The following is a 23,882-nucleotide window of genomic DNA, read 5'->3' as shown; positions in this document are numbered from 1 at the left end:
GGGAAAGGCACTCAAAGCCTTGCTGCTGGATGCAGGGACATGGAAACCTCCTGCAAAACCTGGTTAATCCTTCCCAGGATGGCCAGCAGAATTCCAGACCTTGAAATATTTCTGGTGTATACATTTACACATCATCCTGACTTCTCTTTTTGGCTACTGAGAAAAAAGCTGAGCTCCTTCCACATCCTTTCTGCCTCCCCAGCTCTGCTCTGACTCCCCAGGTTTGGACACAGCCTTGGCCTAAGCCACCCAGCTGCAAAGAGCTTGGGACTGCAGCTGAGGGGGACATCTGATCCCAGGATTTTCTGTTTCCTATGAAAATACAATTTCAGAAACATTCCTCTTCTGCTTTGGGGCTGACCTGAGTTCTTCTGGACATCACAGTGGGGCTGGAGAGAAGGAGAGAGCCAGAAAGAGGTGTCCAAGAACAGCTCCTGTCTCCCTGGGCACTGTCCTGATCACACCAGCAGCTGGGATGAAGCCTCCCCAGCATCCATCCCTCCATGTGCTGTAAATAGCAAAAAATCATCTATTTTATGTTCAAATATCACTGTGTTCCAATATCATCCCTTTTACCCTGCTTGATTATTTATTACTTATTACAATATCCAGAAATGCCATCAGGGAGCCACGAAATCTTCCCCAGGGAAAAAAAAAAAACCAAAAAACCAAAAAAACCTAAGCAAAACTCAGGAATTTCTCCTTCAAAAGATCAGGCTTAATGAAGTGTGATTTTCCAAGCAGCTCTGGGTGGGAATCTTCTTTTCCACCAGGTTACAGAGAGGTCAGTGCAGAGCTGCTCCCCTTGCCTTGACACAATGCCCATCTCAACAGCTCCTGAGCATCTCCCTGGATGATCATCACCTTTTTGGCCAAAGCAGCCTGGAATTATTTGGATGAACTTCACCATGGCTGTTGCTAAGCTCTTCCCACTGCTCCTGGTGAGAAACCTCCAACCTTATCTTTTTTTTTTTTTTACTTTTTTTTTTTTTTTTTTTTTTTAGGTCATTGCTGTTGGGATGCTGCAGGAGCAGAGGTGGCATTGAATACTAGAATCCCAGACTAGTTTGGGTTGGAAGGGACCTCAAAGCTCCTCCATTCCCATCCCCTTTCCATGGGCAGGGACACCTCCCAGCAGCCCAGGTTGCTCCAAGCCCCATCCAACCTGACCTGAGACACTGCCAGGGATGGGGCAGCCACAGCTTCTCTGGGAAACCTGGCACAGGGGCTCAGCACCCTCACATTCAACAATTTCTTCCTAAAATCTCATCTCAATCCTTCCTCTTGCAACCTTTTCCCCTCATCCCATCCCTCCCTGCCCTTGTCCCAAGTCCCTCCCCAGCTTTCCTGGAGCCCCTTCAGGCACTGGAAGGTGCTCTAAGGTCTCCCTGCAGCCTTCTCTTCTCCAGCCTCAACAACCCCAACTCTCTCAGCCTGGCTCCAGAGCTGCTCCAGCCCTCCCAGCATCTCCAGGGCCTCCTCTGGACTCACTCCAACAGCTCCATCTCCTTCTGGGCTTGGGGACCCCAGAAGTGGACCCAGCACCCCAGGGGGGTCTCCCCAGAGTGGAGCAGTGGGGGACAATCCCCTCCCTGGCTCCTGGACCAGGAGCTCACCACCCTCAAATTAAAGAATTTCTTCCCAACATCTCACCTCAATCTCTCTTCTTTCATTTTAAAGCCATTCCCCCTCATCCCATCCCTCCCTGCCCTTGTCCCAAGTCCCTCCCCAGCTTTCCTGGAGCCCCTTCAGGCACTGGAAGGCAGCACCCAGCTCCCAGCCAAGGCTCTCATCCAACCCCAACCCACGTGGAGTCAGGAGGCAGTGGGGTTGATCAAGGCTCATAGGGAACCACCTCAGAGTTCTGGGAAGGTGCTGCTGGGAAGTCAGATTCATCCTCCCATCATTCTCCTTGCTGCTGACTGGTTTGGGGCTTTGCTCTTCTCCTCAGCTCTGCCCATCATCTACCTCCACCTTTTTTGATTCTGCAAGAATAAACAAGGAAAAAAAAAGAGATCAGGAAAGCCCCACATCCTGAAGCATCACCTCTTCTCCTTACACCACGTGCCCCATCCCTGGAACCATTCCAGGTCATTCCAGGACTCTGAGCAACCTGATCCAGTTGGAGATGTCGCTGGGGTTGGTCTGGATGGCCTTGAAAGGTCCCTTCCCACCCAAACTGTTTGAGGTGACAGCAACAAAATAAAACATGTTCTTAGCAATCAGCAAGTGATAAAACCACAAGCAAGAAAAAAAAGAGGAATAAAAGGTCAGTATTTTACATCAGGGGGTTCAAAACTCTTTGCAAAGCTTCAGGAGGCACCAATGGACCAGGAGCACCCCAACCAGCACAGAACGAGGGTCCCCAGGGGGGCAGTGGGACCAACAGCCTCCCCCCCAGCCTGGTGGGCATGGGAATTTTGGGGACAGCACTGGGGACCCCCCCCTCCCCAATGTCTCCTCCCATGGTAACACCACTGGGGACCCCTGGGGCTCACCCACCCCACCCTGACTCCTTGGGGTGGCAGCCTGGGGCTCACCCACCCTCCAGTGGCCCCCCCAGGGTCACATCATTGGGGACCCCTGGGGTTCACCCCCCCACAACCTCCAGGGTGAAAGCACTGGGGACCCTCAGGGCTCATCCACCCCCCTCAATCCCCCCCCTGCCCTTGGGGTGACAGTGCTGAGGACCCCCTAAACTCACCCCCCCCTTAGTGACAAGGCTGGGGACCCCCTGAACTCAACCCCCCCTCACAATTTATCCCCCCCCAAAGGGTGACAATGCTGAGGACCCCCGGGCCTCAGAACTCCCCCCCCCATGTCCCCTGAGGGTGACAGATCTAGAGACCCCCCAAAACTCACTCCCTTTAGTCACAAGGCTGGGGACCCCCTGAACCCAACCCCCTTCCCAGTTTATCCCTCCCCCCAGGGGTGACAGCCCTGGGACTGCCCCGGAGCTCAGATCTCCCCATGCCCCCCCAGGGGTGACAGGTTTGAGGACCCCTTAAGCTGCCCTCCCCCCTCCGTGTCACCCCTGGGGTGACAGCACTGGGAGCCCCCCAGGGTGACAGATCTGGGGACCCCCTAAATTCACTTCCTCCCCACCCCAGGGGCTGTCACCCTGGGGACCCCCCGGGGCTCAGACATCCCCCCCATGCTCCCCCAGGTGACAGATCTGGGACCCCCCTATACTCTCTCCCCCTCCACTTGTCCCCCCCCAGCCCTGGGGACCTCCCAAGGCTCAGCGCCCCCCACGTCCCCCCAGGTGACAGATCTGGGGACCCCCTAAGCTCACTCCTTCTCCATGTGTCCCCCCCCCCAGCCCTAGGGACCCCGAGGGCTCAGACCCCTCCTTGGTCCCCCCTCAGAGTGACAGATCTGGGCATCCCCTAAACTCAACTCCCCCGTTCCATCTTCTCCCTCCCCACCCCAAGGGCTGTCACCCTGGGGACCCCCGGGGCTCAGACCCCCCCTATATCCCCCAGGTACAGATCTGGGGACCCCCTAAACTCCCTCCTCCTCCACGTGTCCCCCCAAGCCATAGGGACCCTCAAGGCTCAGACACTCCCCCCATAATCCCCCCCTAGGGCTCAGACACCCCCATGTCCCCCCAGGTGACAGATCTGGGGACCCCCTAAACTCAACCCCCCCCTCCCAATTTATCCCTCCCCTCTCGGGGCTCAGACACACACCCCCCCATGTCCCTCTAGGGTGACAGATCTGGGGACCCCCTAAACTCCCTCCCTCTCCACGTGTCCCCTCCCATCCCCAGGGACCCCCCAAGGCTCAGACCCCCCACATATCTCTCCCCCCCATGGACTTAGCCTCCCCCATGTCCCCCCAGGTGACAGATCTGGGGACCCCCTAAACTCACCCCCCCCTCCCAATTTATCCCTCTCCCCCCGGCGCTCAGAACCCCCTACGTCCCCCCAGGGTGACAGATCTGGGGACCCCGTAAACTGAACCCCCCTTAGTGACAAGTATGGGGACCCCCTAAACTAAACCCCCCCCTCCCGATTTATCTCTCCCCTCCCGGGGCTCAGACACCCCCCCCCTCATGTCCCCCTAGGGTAACAGATCTGGGGACCCCCTAAACTAAACCCCCCCCTCCCGATTTATCCCTCCCCTTTCGGGGCTCAGACCCCACCCCCCTTATTGTCCCCCCAGGTGACAAATCTGGGGACCCCCTAAACTCCCTCCCCCTCCACGTGTTCCCCCCCATCCCCAGGGACCCCCCAAGGCTCAGACCCCCCACATATCTCTCCCCCACCCCAGGACTTAGCCTCCCCCATGTCCCCCCAGGTGACAGATCTGGGGACCCCCTAAACTCAACCCCCCCTCTCCCAACTTATCCCTCCCCTCCCGGGGCTCAAAACCCTCTATGTCCCCCCAAGGTGACAGATCTGGGGACCCCCTAAACTCCCTCCCCCTCCACGTGTTCCCCCCCATCCCTAGGGAGCCCCCAAGGCTCAGCCCCCCCTGTGTGTGTCCCCCCCAGTGTGACAGATCCATGGGGACCCCCCCGGCTGCCCCCCCCCTTCCTCCCCCCCTCCCCTGCGGGGTCTCTCGCGCGGCGCCCCCGCCCCCCCGCGTGACCACGCGCGCCCCGCCCCGCCCTCCCGCCCTCCCTTCCATTCAAAGCTCTCCCGTGACGTCAGCGGAGGGTGTGACCAATGGCGGCCGCGCTCCCGCCAGACCACGCCCCATCGGGCCACTGGCCACGCCCCCTCGCCGCTCCTTAAAGGGGCCCCGCGCCCTCCCCGCCGCGCTGAGCGGTCCCCGTCCCGCTGTCCCTGAGCGCTCCTGTCCCTGCTCCTGTCCCGCTGTCCCCAGTCCTGTCCCCGCTCCTGTCCCTCCGCGCCATGAGGAGGTTCATCCTCCTGCTCTACACCGGTGTGAGCTGCTGCTGCCTGGCGGCGGTGGTGGCCGCGTTGCCGGCAGGAGGTGGGCATGGGCTGAGGGGAAGGGTGGTGCCGGTGCCGGTACCGGTGCCGGTGGTTGGTCCAGGAGGTTCTCCCCAGGCTCAGCTCACCCTTCCTTCTTCTCCTCCCTTGGGTTTTGCAGATGCCGCCCCTACCCCTCCCGTGGCGGAGGGGCGGGAGGAGCCTGTGCCGCCGGCACCCAAACCCCAGGTGAGGTTCAGCCTCCGCTCCTCGCCGCACGCCGAGGAGGATGGGTGTCCGCTCACCATCGGGCACCGGGAAGGGCTGGAGGATTGCAAGTTCAACCTGACTGCCAAGACCTTCTTCATCATCCACGGCTGGACTGTGAGTACGGGGAAGTCAGGAGAGGATCCAGGGGATGCTTGGAAAATCCAGGGGATGCTTGGAGAGAGCGAACTGTCCTAAAAGGGACCCTAAACTCATCCATTCCCACCCCCTTTCCATTGGCAGGGACACCTCCCTCCAGCCCAGGTTGCCCCAAGCCCCATCCAACCTGACCTGAGACACTGCCAGGGATGGGGCAGCCACAGCTTCTCTGGGAAACCTGGCACAGGGGCTCAGCACCCTCACATTCAACAATTTCTTCCCCATCTCCAACCTCAATCTCCCCTTTCTCTCCAAGTTTTAACCCATTTCCCTTCTCCTCTCCCTACCCCCCCGTGTCCAAAGCCCTCCTCCAGCTTTCTTGGAGCCCCTTCAGATATTGGAAGGCTGCTCTGAGCTCCCCTGGGAGCCTCCTCTTCTCCAGGCTGGGATATGAGCTTGATTTGAACCCTTGGGTAAAGGTGGATTTATGAATCCTTTTGAGCCTCACACCAAAGAATTTCCTCCTAATATCTCACCTCAATCCCCCCTCTTTTAAATTTAAAGCCATTCCCCCCCATCCCATCCCTCCCTGCCCTTGTCCCAAGTCCCTCCCCAGCTTTCCTGGAGCCCCTTCAGGCACTGGAAGGTGCTCTAAGCTCTCCCTGCAGCCTTCTCTTCTCCAGCCTCAACAACCCCTGGCTCTCAGCCTGGCTCCAGAGCTGCTCCAGCCCTCCCAGCATCCCACATGGAATATGTGGGAATGGGGACATATTTGGAGCACTGTGGCTTTTTAGGGGGGGTTTCCTGGTGTCCCAGGGGCAGAGAAGGTCCTACTTAAAGGACTTGGTGAAATCTCCCAGCTCCTTCCCAACTGCTCAAGGTCACTTCAGAGCTGTCACACAGGACCCTGAAGAAGGGCACTTGGGATGTGGGCTTGGAGCACCCTGGGCTGGTGGGAGATGTCCCTGCCCATGGAAAGGGGTTGGAACAAAATGACCTTTAAGATCCCAATGGATGATCTTGAAGGTGTCTTCCAACCTATTCCATGATCCTCTAACTGCAGGTGGCACTGGGTCTGAGACACCCACGCAGAGTTTGTCACTTTAGGTGGGTGCCCACAGCCTTTTTCCTGCTGCTTGCTCTCCTTGATAAAGAAACTGAGGGCAGAGAGAGACTTTTATCAAACTTTTCTTCTTCTGCATGTGATGAGGGCTGACAGAGTGGCACAGGAGGGGATTTATCAACCCTCCCAGGGCTAATGTAAAGGGCAGTGCCAGGCCCAGGGAAATAATTCTGCAATCCATCAGAATTCCTGAACCCCTGAAGAAAGAGAGGGATAAGGTGGCAGGGGATAAATGCCTCTCCCTCCTGCTTTGAAAGGTGAAGCAGTTAATGACACCCAGAACACCCCCAAACCTGTTTTTCTTACTCCAGCAGAGCAGGGCTGAGAATTAAGTGGGGCTCTCAGAGGAGCAGCATCCAGCTGGGGCAGAATATGTAAATGGGATGCAAATAGCTGAAATGGGGTGAGGTGGGAAGGGGGGGGGAATGTGTGATTTGGGAACTCAACACCTGAACCTCTTTTTTAGATGAGTGGCATGTTTGAAACCTGGCTGGGCAGCTTGGTGTCTGCTCTTCAGGAGAGGGAGAAGGATGCCAATGTGGTGGTGGTGGACTGGCTGCCTCTTGCCCACCAGCTCTACACTGATGCTGTCAACAACACCCGGGTGGTGGGAAGGAGCATTGCCAGGCTGCTGGACTGGTTGCAGGTAACCTGGCTTCCAGGTGGATGTCATTCTCCACCAGGGGTTGTTGCACAAGGGGAGGGAGGCCACGCCAGCACTGAAGCCCTGCTGTAATCCAACCCCCCAGGCTTGCTGGGGAAGGTGGAGCTCTTGGGCCTCCACTGAGCAAGTGCTGAGGCTCTTTCATAGAATAAAAAATGATTAACATCTCCAAGATCAACCCAACACCACCAAGGTGGGAACACAAACCCAGCATGAGCAGGTGCTGAGGCTCTTTCATAGAATCAGGAATCATTAACATCTCCAAGATCATCAACCCAACAGCACCGTGTCAACTAAACCATGGTGGGAACTCAAACCCAGCATGAGCAGGTGCTATGTGGCCCATTTAAAGATTTTAATTTTATTTTTGGTTGGAGAAGTCTTTGAAGGTCATCAAATCCACCTCTAACCCAGCACTGCCCCATGTCCCTCAGCACATGGGGCTTTCCATGGATTTGTGTCCCCTCCAGGAATGATGGGGACTCCAGGCCCTGCCAACCCTTGCCAGGGAGAAATTGTTCCCCAGCTCCAACCTAAACCTCCCCTAAAGGCTCAGTGGAGGGTTAGGAGATGCCACCTGTCCCCATGGGGGTCCTGAGCTTGCTGGGCCACCCTGAGCTCTGCAGCCTCTGCACTTGGCTCTGGAGTGGCTCTGAGCACAGTTCCACTTGGAGGGATCTCATCAGGCTCTGCAGAGAGTCACACAATCCTTGGGCTTGGAAAAAAACCTTGGAGAGCATCAACTCCAACCCTTAACCCAGCACTGCCAAGGCCACCACTGCCCCATCGCCCTCAGCACCACATCTCCAGGCCTTGGAAATCCCTCCAGGAATGATGGGGACTCCAGCCCTGCCCTGGGCAGCCTGGGTCAGTGCTTCCCCACTCTTTCAGTAAAGAAATTTTTCTTGATATACAATCCAAGTTTTCCCTGGAGATGTGTCTCCTCAGTGTGATGTTGAAGTGGACTTTCAAATTTGGAGCCCTTCCCCCTGTCTGAGCAGCCTGAACTCACAACTTGGGCATTCATAGCAAGTTTGGCAAGAGAAGGGAAAAGAAAAGCCCATGGTGCTCCACTTGGCACTTGAGGCCACAGGCAGAGCTCTGTTGGCAGCTCCCTGGGGAAAGGCTGCTCCAGATGGTGTTTAAATAAAGAATATTGTAATTGAGCTTGGGAGCTGAGTAGTGTGGCTGGGGAAAAGCCACAAGTGCCATCCAAACCATTTAATTTGGACTTTTCTGGATGGGATAAAGAACAAAACTTGCCTGCCTGCCCCCCTCCCTCAAATCTCTTCTTAGAATTGGATACCTTACAGTCCTGGATAAAAGCAAATGCCCTCAAAGACAGGAGGGAGATAATCCTATATTATTTTTTTTTCCTCCTTGCAGGAGAACCCACACTTCCAGCTGGAGAATGTCCACCTGATTGGGTACAGCCTGGGTGCCCACGTTGCTGGCTTTGCTGGTAACCATGTCCATGGGACAATTGGCAGAATTACAGGCAAGTGGCTTTTGAAGCCATCTCTCTTACCTTTCCTTGGCAGCAGAGAGTTTCCCCAAAGAGGCTCCACTTCCTCTGGTGCTGGTTTGGGTTTTCTCAGTCAGAAATGATGTTTCCTACCTGTGGGAAACGTGGGTCTCTTCAAATGAGAAAGTATTTTAATTTTGAAGCTCAAATTTTGCAGGGGATTCAGTGAAAAACCTTTAAGAGGAGAACCTGTCCTGGAGTAGTTTTGAACCCAGATTTAATTTAAAATAATGTCCAGGTCAAGCCCTTCCTAGGCAAATCACTCTGAGTGATACTGGTTTGGTCATTAGAGCTCATAAATTAATGGAAGTGAGAGCTCTTGGGTGCAGTCTGTCCTATGGGGGATGCTTGGTCAACAGAAGGCCAACAATTCCACACCCCCCTCATCCTGAAAACATCTTGAAAAGAAAGCTCTGACTCCAGAGGAAAGCTGGATTCAACACATGAGAACTTAGGGCATGGTACAAGGGGTTGCATTAAGTGTTCAGATGACACTGGCGGGGAGAATTCCTCAGAATTTTAGTAGTTAAAGTTTGTATTTGGTGAAGCAAGGAAAAAAAGCAAATTGGGGATGCCTCAGGAGCAGAGCTTCAGCTTGGGGAGGAGGTTCAGAGGTTGAACAGAACATCCCAAACCCACCATGGGATCTCAGATGCAGGGATGACCTGGCTGCTGCTTCAACTTGGATTAATCCCTCCATATGTCCAGCCTGAAAATAGGAGAAATGTTGCCAGGACAGCATTTCTGACAGTCTCTGAGGGATGCTTGACCTCTGCTGGTCTTAGAACATCTGCACAGACCCACTGCTTCCAACAGGCAAGCTGAGACCATCCCTGTGGAGCAAACTGGTGTTCCCACTGGGTTGTTTTGCACCAAAAGGGGTGTGGGACATCTTTTTTTGGTCTCTCAGTGGGATACATCTTAGAGGACAGCATCTGCAATGAAGCAGGGACTGGCTGGGTTGGGAGGGCTGGCAGTTCTTGGCTATGTTCTGCATGGAATAATCCAGTTTCTTACCTGGAATCTGTCTCTACCACCAGGCTTGGATCCAGCTGGCCCCATGTTTGAAGGAGTGGAGCCCAGCAGGCGCCTGTCCCCTGATGATGCCAACTTTGTGGATGTCCTGCACACCTACACCAGGGAAACACTGGGTGTTAGCATTGGGATCCAGATGCCTGTGGGACACATTGACATCTACCCCAACGGGGGAGACTTCCAGCCTGGCTGTGGATTAAGTGATGTCCTGGGAGCAATTGCTTATGGGAGTAAGTTCTCACCCCTTGCCTTGCCTCTGCTCAGGGCAGACCCCACACAGAGACTTGGGCTAAAGCTGGGTGTTGGTCTGATTTACAAGAGCAGAAGAAACTATTTTTTTTTTCCTTTGAAACTGCCTTTCCTTGAAACTGCAACTGTTGGTTGCTAGAAACTAGACCTGAAGTAGAATGTTCTTGCTCCTTAACAACTGATTGTAAACAGTGGTCATTATTCTGCTGGCTCTAGAATCCTCTTTACATCTTTTATTTTTTTTTGTAGTAGACACTAAATGAATCATAGAGTCATAGAAAGGTTTGGGTTGGAAGGGACCTTAAAGCTCATCCACTTTCCAAACCCACTGTGTTCCCTCAGCATCTGAAAAAATGTTGCCTGAACACACCCCAGAGTGACTGTGCTGGAAAGGTTGGGTCTAGAGCTTGAGTGCTCTACAGATCACAGAATCCCAGACTGGTTTGGGTTGGAAGGGAGCTTCAAGATCATCCATTCCCACCCCCTTTCCATGGGCAGGGACACCTCCCACCAGCCCAGGTTGCTCCAAGCCCCATCCAACCTGACCTGAGACACTGCCAGGGATGGGGCAGCCACAGCTTCTCTGGGAAACCTGGCACAGGGGCTCAGCACCCTCACATTCAACAATTTCCTCCTCATCTCCAACCTCAGTCTCCCCTCTTCCAGTTTAAAACCCTCCCCCCTCATCCCATCCCTCCCTGCCCTTGTCCCAAGTCCCTCCCCAGCTTTCCTGGAGCCCCTTCAGGCACTGGAAGGTGCTCTAAGGTCTCACTGCAGCCTTTGCCTCTCCAGGCTGAACAACCCCAACTCCCTTATCCTGTTAAAGTGAAATTTTGCAATCACCTTGAAATTTGATGGCAACGACTGAGCATCTCACTATAGTATTCATTTCACAGCCCAAAGTCTCCAATTACACAGCACAAATATAAGAAATAATCTCACCTTTAAGACTTGAGAGGTGCTGCAGCTCTCAGCATTTTTCTGGCCTCTTCTGGACATGTTCCAAGAGCAGCATTGTCCTTTTTGAGTTGGGGGCTCCAGAGCTGGACCCAGTACTGCAGGTGGGGTCTCATCAGGGCAAATGAGAAGTCTTGAAGCATCTTCTTGCATTGCTGCTGTCTGAAAACCATTCCAGCTGGGCCACCCTCAGATCACTTGGGGCTCTAAAAACCTGCGGTTCGCTCCCAGCTGCCGGCGTGCTAAAAAACCCCTCTCCCCTTTCCACCTCTGCTTCTTTAGCCATTGGGGAAGTTGTGAAATGTGAACACGAGAGATCCGTGCACCTTTTTGTGGACTCCTTGGTGAACCAGGACAAGCAGAGCTTTGCCTTCCAGTGCACTGATTCCAGTCGCTTCAAGAAGGGGATCTGTCTGAGCTGCCGCAAGAACCGCTGCAATGGCATCGGCTACAACGCCCGCAAGACCCGGAGCAGAAGGAACAGCAAAATGTACCTAAAAACCAGAGCTGACATGCCCTTCAAAGGTAAGCTCTGCCCTCTCTGCTGGAGCTCTAAAAGTAGGCTCCCCAACTCACTTTTGGGGAAGGTGGAGAGGTGGTGTCACCTCCTTGCAGTGGTGTGTCGCCCGGAGCTGGCTGTGGGGTTGTCCTTGGGGGTTCCCGTGGCTCCTTGCTCCCTGAAAAATCAGTGGGATGGCTTGGAGATGGAAGAGAGGTGATGGAGATGAGATCTTAGGAATGAAGGCTTTGCTGGGTGGGTGGTGAGTTGGGGGTGTTCAGCCTGGAGGAGAGAAGGCTGCAGGGAGACCTTAGAGCACCTTCCAGTGCCTGAAGGGGCTCCAGGAAAGCTGGGGAGGGACTTGAGACAAGGGCAGGGAGTGAGAAGACAAGGGGGAATGGTTTCAAACTGGAAGAGGGGAGATTTGTATTGGATCTTAAGAAGAAATCCTTGAATTTGAGGGTGCTGAGCCCCTGTGCCAGGTTTCCCAGAGAAGCTGTGGCTGCCCCATCCCTGGCAGTGTCTCAGGTCAGGTTGGATGGGGCTTGGAGCAACCTGGGCTGGTGGGAGGTGTCCCTGCCCATGGAAAGGGGGTGGGAATGGAGGAGCTTTAAGGTCACTTAAGTCTGGAATTCTGTGATTTTGGCCCTAAGGATACTGCCTTTTGAATGGAAGTATGGTTTTTACATGTCCTACTTGCAAACCTCCCCAACCTTAGAGCAGTGTAAGGTGTGGGAGCCTTCCCCAGTGTGGCCCTGCTGTTGTCCAATTGTCACCTCCCTGATTAATTAAGGGCAGGAAATGGGAGCCCTGACATCTCAGTACCTGAGGATCAAGCTTTTATTGTCTCTTGGCAAAGCTGATTCCACCTGTGCTCTCCTTCTTTCCAGTCTACCATTATCAGATGAAAATGCATGTCTTCAGCTACAAGACCTTGGGAGAGGCTGACCCCACTTTCTCTGTCACCCTTCATGGCACCAATGGAGACTCTGAACCTCTTGCTCTAGAAATGTAAGTTGTGGTGCTGTGTTCACCTCACCTAAGGGACCAGACAAGGTGGCACCACTCTTTTTTTTTTTCCTCTGCTAACACTACTTGAGCTCAGCAGCCTCCCTTCATCACCATTCAAAACAGCCCTTTGAATAACTTCATTATGATTTATTGCTGAGAGAACAATTTGGTGTCCCCAGTCCTCTCCATATTAACCTTCAGAGCTCATTGCTGAAGTATTTTTACTTTTCCCCTCTATCATTTGGCTAAAATCTAGAAGCACCCCTATCTCTGGAGGCATTGCTGACCTCCTTTCCCCTCTTCCCAGAGGGAACACAGAGCATGAACTTCACCTTGGAGCTATGGAAGGCTGGCTGAGCCAGCTACAGGATGCACTGTATGGCCCCAGCTATCCAAACTGACTTTCTTGAGTGTAATCAGTAATTAAGAGGTGGCAGTTGACCACGGAGCACTTGATAAGCTCCAAAGGGTTCTGTTTATCTCCTTGCATGGAATGAAGGAGCACCTGGCCTGGTTCCACGAGGCAGAAATGTTGATTCTCCCTCCTTTGGTCTTTCAGGCTCGATCAAATTGGCCTAAATGCAACTAACACCTTCCTGGTTTACACAGAAGAGGACATGGGTGAACTTTTAAAAATCAAACTCACCTGGGAGGGAACCTCTCAGTCATGGTATGAATTATGGAAGGAGTTGAAGAGCTACTGGTACAGGCCTGTGAAGTCTCCCCAGGAACTGCACATCAGGCGCATCCGGGTGAAATCTGGGGAAACACAGCAGAGGTAGGAATTGGGTTGGGCTGCTTGGGACCTGAACCCAAAGCAGAAATGCTCAGAAAAATGAGGGGTTTGAAGTTAGTTAGGAGCCTGAACTGCCTTTTCATTTTCAGTGCTTCCTTGTGGTGTTTGGGGGGTGGGCTACTGGGCTTGAAGCAAAGCCAGTCACAACATCTGGGGGGACAGTATTTTGCTTTATTTAGCTCCTCTGGCCCTTCCCTGCCTGCCCCTGGGAGCTAAATGAGCTGACTTCAAGATGGTTTGGATGGTACCTGAAGGGTTAAAGCAGTGACAGAGCCCAAAAGAGTGACATGACACATCAGTGGGCATGGCTGTTATGTGATCTGGCACAACCAGCTCGACCTCAAACCACAACTGGTGACACGGTGACACCAACTCCTTAAACACTAGATTACTCCTTCTGAGGTCCTGGTGATAAGAAAGCTGCCTGAGCAACCAAGGAGCTGGAAAAGTGCCAAGTGTGGAGCCCCAGGGTCCCAAATCTTTTTTGTTCATGTTTTTCTGAAGGTAACTCAGATCTGTTGGAGCACAGGGGTAGATGCTGATAACTTCCCACCTTTCTCAGAGCCCTAAATAAGCTTCTCTTACCATCTGCCAGGTTTTGGCATCCTAATTTCTGCATCCTGTGAAATGTAGGGGTAGGAGAAGCAAAGATCCCACCCAAAAAACATTAAAGTAGGAGATAAACCAGCTGTTGAACAGCCTAATGTGCTCCACAGGAAGGACTTAAGCCCACCAACTTGATTTCAGTCCGTATGCCACGCTATTTATTGCTCCTGGAGACAAAAAATGCCTTCTCTTGACTTCTGATTCCTTTTCCTAGGTTTGCTTTCTGTGTGGAGGATCTCCAGCTCACCAGTATAGCTCCTGGTAAAGAGCTCTGGTTTGTCAAGTGCACAGAGGATTGGCATAAAAGGTAAGGGGAAATCAGCTGTCTTATTCCTGGGGTTGTGGAGCCAGTTTTATTTTTTTTTATTTAGACTCCTGGAATTACTTTAACTTTTTTTTTTTAAAAAATGGCTAAATTCTAGCCTAAGATCTCCAGCCACTAGACTTAATGTTCATGTGTGCCTTAACTCTCACTAACCAGGTGATATTATCCTCACTTCTGATCTGTTTGTCACCCTGTAGCTTGACACACTTAGCACCAAACTGGTGTAACACAATCCCTGAGCCTAAAGACCCCATTTGCTTGCCATCAGGGTATTTGCTAAAAATGAGGTGCTACCAACACCCAAAATCTGTGCACTAGTGGAGAGGTAGTTGGAGGCATCTGTTAAGTACCCTGTAAAACAAGGGGGAGCTGGGAGTCCTGGGATTGTCCTCAAAGATCCTTTCAGCCTGGGAAAAGGTCTGGAGCTGCCAAGAAACCTCTTGATTCAAGTCTGAGCTCAGTTACTGCAGCTGAGGACTTGCCAAGGGTGTCCCAGGGCTGACTCCTCCCTCTTCATCTCCAGTTCTGCTCCTCTCTTCTGGTCTAAGAGTGTCCAGACTCAGCACGTTGCCCTCTTTAACCATCTGGGGAACTTCCCAACCACTTCAGATCAGTCCTTGGAGCCTGACTTCCAGTAATGAGAGTTTCTGATTGCTTCAGACTGCCCCTGGTGATGTTTGAATGAAGCTTTGCTCAGCTGACTAAACCATCCCCTCCTTCCGAAGAAGCCCAACCTTTTGGCCTCTCTTAAATGTCAGTTTGTAAACCTAGAGCTTTGTGGCTTTTAATCCAGAGACAAAATGCTTGTCAGGGCTAGCAAAGCCAAGGTGGAAGTTGTGCTTTGTGTGACCTTCTTGGGTGGCAGCTCCAGTTTCTGAGCCTGAGCTCTGGGACTGTTCCAGCTTTGGCAGAAACCAGCACGCTGGGTTCAATCCAGTAGCAAGGGAGCTGTGAATGAAAAACCCTGGGCCAAAAAAACTTCCTGCTGGGCTTGCAAGATCAGGTAAATGGTCCTGCAGGTCCAATAAAAGGTTGTTTGGATACACTGCTCTGTGAACCCCCATAAAACACAACTGTTTCCTGCTTTACTCGTGGAGTAGGGCTTTGGCAGGAGGTGGAGGAGCAGAGATCTGAGCTTCCTCCTAAAGATAACAAAATTCTTTTGCTGCTCAGCTCTGCCAAGTCCCTGGAAAGTTCTAGTTCTCCCTGGAGACTGAGTCTGCAGACATCTGTCCACCCTGAAGACCCAAGCAGGCTGAGACCTGGGATTTCTGTTTGCAGGCTGCTGGTGTGCATGATGCCTTCTCCAGGTTCTCACTGAGTAGCTACTGAGCAAAATGCTGCTTTGACAGAAGAAACTATCAAAAAGTACTCTCTAAACCTGTTCTTGGTGGCCTGGAGTTTCTTAGGAATTATTTGTGACTTCTCTGAACTGCTGCATATAACCTGTTTCGTTTGTTTTGTGTGTTTGGGTTTGGTTTTTTTTCCCAGATCTGTCTCAAATTCACTCTGAAGACTTCTCTAAAGACTCACAACTGAGCAGCCTAGAGATGCATGAAGACTGAAAATGCAAGTGGCGAGATGCTCTGGCATAAAATCTGGCTTGATAGCACTTAAAACAAGCAGCTCTTCAGGACAAACCATCTTGGATCAGCTGGAAGACCCTGAGGAGCATTTGTAGGACTGTGGTCCTAGACTTAGAATAACTAAGAAACTCCATTCTCCCTTCCCCAAGGAGCCTGATTGGTGCATCCAACCTTACCTTGACCTGTTACACTCTGCCATTTCCTGCCCTGCTCCCCCTCACCAGGACTCCAGATGAGATCTTCAAGGATCTAAACCTCAGCAATGATCTTCTGGTCTGCCTGCCAGTGGAGCTGAGAAGATAAGCAGCCCAAGTGCCCATCAGAGTGTTGGGAGCAGAGCTGCCAAGATAAACATCAGCACTTAAGCCTAGGAGCTCCTGTGGGTCCCAGTAGCACTATGGGGAGAAGAGAAGATCCCAGGTTAAAATGTGTGGGGTGGTTGAGGGGAGGGGTGGGAAGAAGCACAGTGCCACTTCTCTCCAAGTTGTCTTTTGCTTACCTTAAAAATAAGCTGTTCTGTAGCTGACTGCTACCAAAACCTGTGACCTCAGAAGGTAGCACTCGGTCCTCCTTGTAGCTGGGGCAGAAGGGGGTGCAGGTGGGGGGGTGGCAGCTGCTCCTTACTCCCCCCTCACTGTCCTCTGCCATGGGCTGAGCTCTTCAGAAGAAGCAAAGCTTCTCTTCTGACTGGAGGAGAGGAGGAAGGTGATGGAGCATCCTGCACCAGCTCCTTGGAACTACTGAGAACACGTTCACCTCTGTCCAGATGCTGCTGTGGGGCCAATGTGTCACTAAGACCTTATTTTTTTCCTTTTATTTGTGTGACAAGTATTTATCTGAGTTGGACACCATCCTGCCCTCCTTGTCACCGTGGCCTGGCTGGATTCCCTGCTGCCAGATGAACTTGGCTTTGCACCCAGTTTGACATCTTTCCAACTGCCTTGTTTGCTGCAGCAGAGTGGACCTTGTCAGGGGTGAAGCAGATTATTGTGGGTTTATGTTATTTTATTTTATTTTTTTCTTTCTGGAAGGAGACTTGGTGTAACTACTCTGGAACTGCTGGCAGGCAGAAAGCCAAGCTCAAATTAGCAGTGTTGCCAGATGGTGGACTGAGTTCTGAAGACTTAGCAAGTCCTTCTGAGGTCTACAGTTCTCTTGCTGAGCTTCAGGAGAATATCTGAGATATTCAAAGCTTGAGGAGGCTCTGAGTAACCTGTTCTAGGTGAGGGTGCCCCTGCTGACTGCAGGGGGTTGGACTGGGTGGCCTTTGGAGGTCCCTTCCAACCCAAATTATTCTATGATTCAATCCAACCAAAGCAAGCACAGTTGGAGATTTATTTTTTTTTAATGCAAAAAAAAAAAAAAAAAAAAAAAAAAAGAGCCTTTGGTCTCTGTGACTTCTCACCGTGCCATACTCACAGAGTGCTTTCAAAGCCCTGTTTGTATATTGTGGTTTTTGTATGACTTAAAAACATAATTTATTTCTCACATTGTACATATGTAAAGTTTTAAAACGTTTTGGGTAACAGTTTTTATAAGCCTTGAGACAAAAAAAAAAGGAAAAAAAATAAATAAAGGGCTTTCTAAAAATCACTGAAGTCTTGGGATTCATCTACCCCAACCTTTCAAACATCTTGCCAGAACAACAGTGGACAGCTTGGACCTTTCCTGCAGGTCCCTCAAAGCAGCAGAAAGGGGACAAGAAGGCAGAGCAGCAGGCAGGGAGGTCCTGGCAGGAAGGTGCCCTTCTCCAGCACCCTTCTTCCACCTTCTCTCTGGGCTGTGTTGCCAAAGGAAGCTTCTTCCTTCTTCCCCCAATTCCTACAGGAATGGAGCAAAACTAGGCACAGAATTATTCTGCCTGGAAAAAATCTTGGAGATTACCAAGTCCAAGCTAACCTGGTGCTAAGCCGCATCCCTCAACACTTCCAGGGATGGGGCTTTAATCACCTGGGCCAGTGTTTAATTACCTTTTCAGGGAATATGTTTTTCCTCATGGTTTTCCTCATTTTCTCAACCTTCCCTGGCACTCTGTCTCCTCCTGTGGTGTAGCTCCACTCCAGGTTCACTTCTAGCTTTAACCTAGTAGTAAGGACAGGATTTTATTAGGATCATTTTTTTTTTTCCTTACAGGGTGAATATTACAAAATAAAAATCCCTCCTGGGGCAGGAAAGGGATTTGCTCTCTACCTCTTCCACCCTAATGGCTACAAGACCTTCTCAAGGAGGGAAAACTCCCCAAACCAGATGACCAAGCCCCCAAACCTTCCTTCCTATCCTGTTTTCTTCCAGCCAGAGCACTACCACTACTGCTTCAGGCTGGGGGAAGTAAGATTTTGTGTTATTTGCTCTCTCTGGCCATGGCAGGGAGCACAGTGGACTCTGGAAGGACAACTTAGGACAAACTTCTTCTTCTCTGTTGACTTCCTGCCTTGATCTCTTTCACCTCCATTCAGTGTCATTTCTTTTCCCCCCTTAAAATGCTTCACCTTTGCCTGACTTCATTAGTTGGCCCATTTGTGGATATTTTTAAGAACTTCACCCCAAGCTGAGCTTCTCCCAGCTTTTCCCATATCAGAAATCTACTATATCCATACATTTTTTCTGATACCAGAAGTCATCCAAGTCATCCACCAGCTCACTGCCTCCCCAGCTAGCCCAGCAGCAGACACAAAGAATCCAGCAACTTTTGCAAATCCATGCAAAAAAAAAAAAAACACCAAAAAAGGCTCAGGAGACCTCATGCTGCCCAGAGGGATGGGCAGGACTCAGTTTTTTGCCTTTCAGGTGATTTTCCTTCATGGACAAGCTTGTGTCCCTTTCACATCCAGCCACTCTCTACAAGAACAACAGAAATTCACAAGAAAGGAGCCTCAGGCAGCCTCAGGTTCAGGTTGGAACTGGATGATCTTTAAGGTCCCTTCCAACCCAAACCATTCCATGATTATCCTTCCCTCTGGTTCACCCAGGATCCCTTTTTCTCCTCTATTTCCCACCCCTTCCTTGTCCTTGATCATGGCCTGGGCAGCAGGATTCCCTGACACAGGAGTTACCAGTTGTCTCGCACAGAGAAATTCCAAGCTACAAAAAGCTGGGTGGAATAAAATCAACACTACAGCTGTGGGAAGAGAAAGATCAGCCAGGAGTTCAGGGATTGAGGATGCTGCAATCACCACCCTAGCAGGTAAACCTTGTCAGCCACCCCCCAAAACCCAAACCTTTCCCAGAAAGGTGACCATGGCTGTCCATGAAACCCAAGATCCTGCTCCTCAGACCGTGACAAGGAGCTGTAATTTTATGCCTGTTCAGATGCTGACATTCCAACATAAATTATCCAGCTCACTGCCTCCCCAGCCAGCCCAGCAGCAGACACAAAGAATCCAGCAACTTTTGCAAATCCATGCAAAAAAAAACACCAAAAAAGGCTCAGGAGACCTCATGCTGCCCAGAGGGATGGGTCAAGCAGCTTGACCGAGAGCTGACCTAAGTTTAGAGCACAAAAAAAAAAAAAAAAAAAAAAAAAAAAAAAAAAAATCAGATAATTTTTTAATTGCTTGATTACTGGGTTGTTGCCTTCCCCCTCCCCCATCTCTGCCCCTTTCTGTTCTGAGTTGTTCTGCGGCCCTTTCACCAAACTATGGGATGTTTATGGCAAAACTGAATAAGAAGATACAAAGCACAATGGCTCAGAATCCTTTTCTTCTGGCATGCCTTGCAACAGAACAAAAAGGGACCAATAAAAACCAGGCTTTTTGCAAAGTAAGTATTGCAAATGGGCAAACGAGCTCAGACAAAGAAAAGACACAAGATTTGGCCCAAACCTGATGTCAGATCTGGTGGATTTGGTTTTTTTTTCTTCCACATGGCTTTCCATCTCCTCTTTCTGGTTGAAAGCAGATGTATCCCAGCAAATCCTGAAAAGAAAGGCCACATACAGCTTAGGAAGTGCACTGAACCAATCTCCCTCCTGTCCCATAAAATACACAGATGTTAAGGAGAAGATCCAAATCTGATGGTTCTTTCAATAACCTGTTAAAGAAACCCCTGGAAATCTGGATTGGATATTATTAAATATAATAATTCCATTGGAGGGAAACTTCCACCAACAGACAAGTCATCAGTTGAATCAGAAAGCTTGAAATGTCTCCCTAAATTTCAGACCATCTGGATCCTTTACAGATGGTAGAAACCCTCATCCCCATATCACATACCAGAAGGTGAATGAAACTGAAAATTAAGGGAGAAGGACACTCCTGATGGCTGCTATGATATAATCAGAAATTTGTTTTGTTTGGAAAAGACCCTGAAGATCATCAACTCCAACCCTTAACCCAGCACTGCCAAGGCCACCACTGCCCCATGTCCCTCAGCACCACATCTCCAGGGCTTGGAAATCCCTCCAGGAATGATGGGGACTCCAGCCCTGCCCTGGGCAGCCTGGGCCAGGGCCTGACAACCCTTGCCAGGGAGAAATTCTTCCCAAGCTCCAATCTAAACCTCCAGCTCAATTCCTCTTCTCCCATCCCTTCTTCCTTGGGAGCAGAGCCTGACCCCCCCTGGCTCCAACCTCCTCTCAGGGGGTTGCAGAGAGCCAGAAGGTCTCCCCTCAGCCTCCTTTGCTCCAGGATCTGGACTTCTCTGGTCTCTCCAGACCCTTCCCCAGCTCCATTCCCTTCTCTGGACACACTCCAACCCCTCCCTGTCCTTCTTGGCCCAGAACTGAGCCCAGGAGTTGAGGTGCAGCTTCAGCATCCCAGGGAGATCAGGCAGAACACTCTCAGGACAGAAGCAGCACATTTCTACGTTTGCCTGACTGATTTCAGTAAGCAAAGCTACAAAACCAGGGCCACTTGAAGTTTGGTTTTTTTTTTTTGCAAGTTGTGTCTGTAAAGCTTCCTCCTGGCCAAGAGGCCTCCTCTCAAGTGCTCTCTCCTGGTTTTGCACAAGTCCTGCTCAGCAGGACACGCACACCCAACACAGCAAAGCCCAGACACACCTCTTCCAGCTGCTTTCCCTTGGACATCTGCAGGGATTTTTTTTTCCTCTCAGACTTGAGGTTTGGTGGGATTCAATCTGTGGAGTGATGCAGCTTGAGGAAGGTGGCAGAAGCTGAGCTGCCTGGGGGAGGAACACGCTGGGAGCTTCACGAGACCTCCTGCAAGAGGCATAAATTGCATCAAAAACTCAACTTCATCCATGGTTTAAAGATTCTCCTTCCCATCCTCCTCAGTTCCTGGCCTGGAATTCCTGTCTGAAGTCCAAGCCACATGCTGCCTCCAAGCCAGCTCCATGAACAACATCAAAGCCCTGACCTCGACTGATTCCATGTTCAGGCCAACAGCTCTTAGCAGGACACGATGAACTTCTCTCTCCTGCATCTTTACAAAACCCAGCCAAAAGGAGCTCCAGTTTGGCCCCAAAATCTTCAATCAACTTTTTGCTGCTCCACAAGAGGATTTTTAGTGTTCCTTAAAGTCCCCATCTGGGAGACCATGGGAAATAAGCAGAGAGAAACCTGCCAGAAAGGTAGGAAAAGTGATGGACCTGACTGTAAAAATGAAATGTTGTCAATCAAGGGGAAGAATGGGGGGGAAAAGAGGAAAAAAAGTCTTTGGTTCATCAATGTTTCCTCTTTTTCTAGTCTTATTACAAGGTATTAAGTAGGGGGAGAAGTGAGGACAAAAAGCAAACAGAGTTATGTTATTAAAATGGTTAATATCTCCTGGAGGTAATAATCACTAATACAATAATAGAAGAAATTGGGACAGGAGAAAAGACCCAGAGAAAATCTTCCACTCCTCCACTTTTACCAAAATTCCACATTAAAAACACAAAAACATTTTGATGAAGACCACGGTAAACAAAATCAGGTCCTGTCCAGGCTGCTAAAGACAAAGTCAAGCTCTGCTCTTCATCATTAAGTTCCAGAAACCATCCAGGAGACAACTCCTGCACTTTGGGAAAGTCAACCTACCCCTGGATTTCTGCACCTGCATCCTGAGTTGTCTCCCACCCCTGAGCCACCTCCTCTCCCCAGGAGATCCATATTGATGTTCCTCACTGGTTTTTCTGCCAAGCTGCAGCAGGTGACCTCCTATTCACTCCACTCCACCACGAAGCTGGGCTCCATCCATCCCTAAATCTTCAGCTTTCAAAGGACCTGAGGATGAGTTGCTCCTACTCTTGGAGTAGAAACAGTACTCATGGTCCCAGTTACACCTGGGGTAAGATCAGCTGTGTAGAGGTGGGTTCCCATGTCCCTGCACCCCCAGAGTGAGACAGCTGAGATCAGAGAAGGATTTTATAAGGTTTTTCCATAAAGAGGGATGGAGGAGAGGTTGCTCCAGCCAAGCCACCCACCTGCTCCCTGCCATAATCCTTGGGGTGATCGGTCCCTGAGATAAGCTGGGGTGGTTCCTGGGCTCTGCTGTATCAGAAACTTGGGAAGGAAAGATGGGATGAGAACTGTCCTCATAGAATCATGGACTTGGTTTGAAGGAACCTTCCAAGTCCATCCAGTCGAACCCTTGGGATATCTCCAACTGGATCAGGTTGCTCAGAGACCTGGGATGACCTGGAATGGTTCCAGGGATGGGGCATCTCCCACCTCTCTGGGAAACCTGGGTCAGGGTCTCCCCACCCTCAGAATAAAGAATTCCTTCCTCATCTCAGGTCTAAATCTCCCCTCCCAGGTGCTTCTCATCTGCCATCAGATGGTGACCATACAATCCCATCAGACTCTTCCCTAAATTTCCCCCTAGCTTGGGAATTCCAGTTGAAGGACCCTGTCCCTTCCCCCCTTCCCATGCTAGTGGGGTCTCACAAGGGTTTTACAGCTTTGTTCTCTGCTCTCTCTATTTTAATTTTTTCGTTTAAAAATGGGGGATAAAGCTACTGCCATCCCCTGCTTCACAGCAGCCCAGAGAACTGAAGCAGCCACTCCTTGGGTTGGGGCAAATTTACATCTTGGGATGTTAAAAAGTCTTTAAAAAGTGTTTGTTTGTAAACCAGGGATGATTCCTCCCTCTTATTACCTCAGTGTCCTTCAGTGGGTGCAGCCTGTCAGCCCCATTCAGTCCCCCTTTTATTTATTATTTTATTCCTGCATAATCTGGGCTCTGAACAAAGATGTGCCTTGTTCAGCTCCCCAGCTCACCAACAGCAACTGTTGTTTTAAATTCCTGTCTGGTTGTTTTCTCCCCCCTCTCCTTTGGCTGAATCAGCTTTTAGCTTCCATTTAAAAAAAAAAAAGCTTTTTTCTTTCAGAAAGAAGCAGGAGCTGGCTTTCTGATCCCACAGAGTTACCTCCTTCAGGAGCTTCAGCAGCATTTGGGTGCTCCAACAACCTGGGGACCTGTTTGTGTCAGTGTTCCCAGTTTGCCTAGAACATCCCATCCCATCCCATCCCATCCCATCCCATCCCATCCCATCCCATCCCATCCCATTCCTTTAATGTGACCAAGCTCAGAAAACAAATCAAAAAACCAAACCTGGCTTTGTGCAAGCCCTGATTTAGCTTTTTCCTTCTGCTTACAAGGAAAAAAATATTAAATATATATAAAATTGTTACTATGGAGCAGCTGAGGCCCCTCAAGTTGAAGATTTAAGAGCTCAAGTTGAATTTTGCTTTGAATATCTCCACTGCCCCATGGAGGAAAGGTCCAAAGACCACAGGAGCCAACAAACCATCTCCCAGTGCCCATCACCCTGCAGATGGTCTCTGTACCCATTGCAATTTGGGGTGACCTATTGCAAAACAAGATGCCAAGCATCTCCCTGCTGGTCCCTGGACTCCTGTTGCCTGTCCAGAGTCTCTGGAGATGATGCTGAAGCAATCACAGATGTAATATTTTGACTGCTTGTCTGACCACAAGAAGGGTCTTTAGTTCTAGCACAGAAAAAGCAAAGTAGATCCAAGGTTGGTGGTCAAGCCTGATGTTTCAAGGACAGCTTGGAGGTCACACACTGGGCCAGACACACCAAATATGCTATAAACTCCTCAGCAAACTGCCAAAACCAAGCTCTGAGCTGGTCTCTTTTCCTGCAGGATGCTCAAAGCCAGCCCAGATGTTCAGCCCAGCAATCCCTCAGCACATCCCATCATTTGCTGCACCTACAGCTCCAGGTGAAACTGCTTCAGGTCTGGGCAGGAGCTGCTTGCTGAGGTTTGAGAGGTGGAGAAGGATGTTAGGAGTGACCCAGCCCCCTTGAAGGTGATGTGTCAAGGCTGAGATCTGTTTCAAGACAAACATTTCTG

At 50.8% G+C, this 23,882-nt stretch overlaps 1 protein-coding gene across 1 annotated transcript; it reads left to right on the top strand.

Annotated features, from left to right (window-relative positions):
- Window positions 1-4,783: 4,783 nt before the first annotated feature.
- LIPG (lipase G, endothelial type) lies at window positions 4,784-17,180 on the top strand. Its single transcript, XM_030467855.1, has 10 exons — window positions 4,784-4,944; window positions 5,065-5,267; window positions 6,839-7,018; window positions 8,423-8,534; window positions 9,602-9,826; window positions 11,085-11,327; window positions 12,192-12,312; window positions 12,872-13,090; window positions 13,929-14,021; window positions 15,531-17,180. Exons 1-10 carry the CDS (start codon window positions 4,863-4,865, stop codon window positions 15,550-15,552), a joined length of 1,500 nt encoding a protein of 499 aa, XP_030323715.1. The 5' UTR covers window positions 4,784-4,862; the 3' UTR covers window positions 15,553-17,180.
- The last annotated feature ends 6,702 nt before the right edge of the window (window positions 17,181-23,882 follow it).

Source organism: Calypte anna, chromosome Z (assembly GCF_003957555.1).
Source record: "Calypte anna isolate BGI_N300 chromosome Z, bCalAnn1_v1.p, whole genome shotgun sequence".
Classification (NCBI taxonomy): domain Eukaryota; kingdom Metazoa; phylum Chordata; class Aves; order Apodiformes; family Trochilidae; genus Calypte; species Calypte anna.
The sequence above is the reverse complement of the archived record's forward strand: the minus strand, read 5'-3'. Positions and strand labels throughout refer to the sequence as shown.

Bases quoted from the DNA above. Each gene is read 5' to 3' on its own strand.
- LIPG (XM_030467855.1), top strand. From the start codon at position 4,863: ATGAGGAGGTTCATCCTCCTGCTCTACACCGGTGTGAGCTGCTGCTGC. The intron at 5,268-6,838 runs GTGAGTACGGGG...CCTCTTTTTTAG, and splicing joins TCATCATCCACGGCTGGACT to ATGAGTGGCATGTTTGAAAC. The intron at 9,827-11,084 runs GTAAGTTCTCAC...CTGCTTCTTTAG, and splicing joins GGGAGCAATTGCTTATGGGA to CCATTGGGGAAGTTGTGAAA.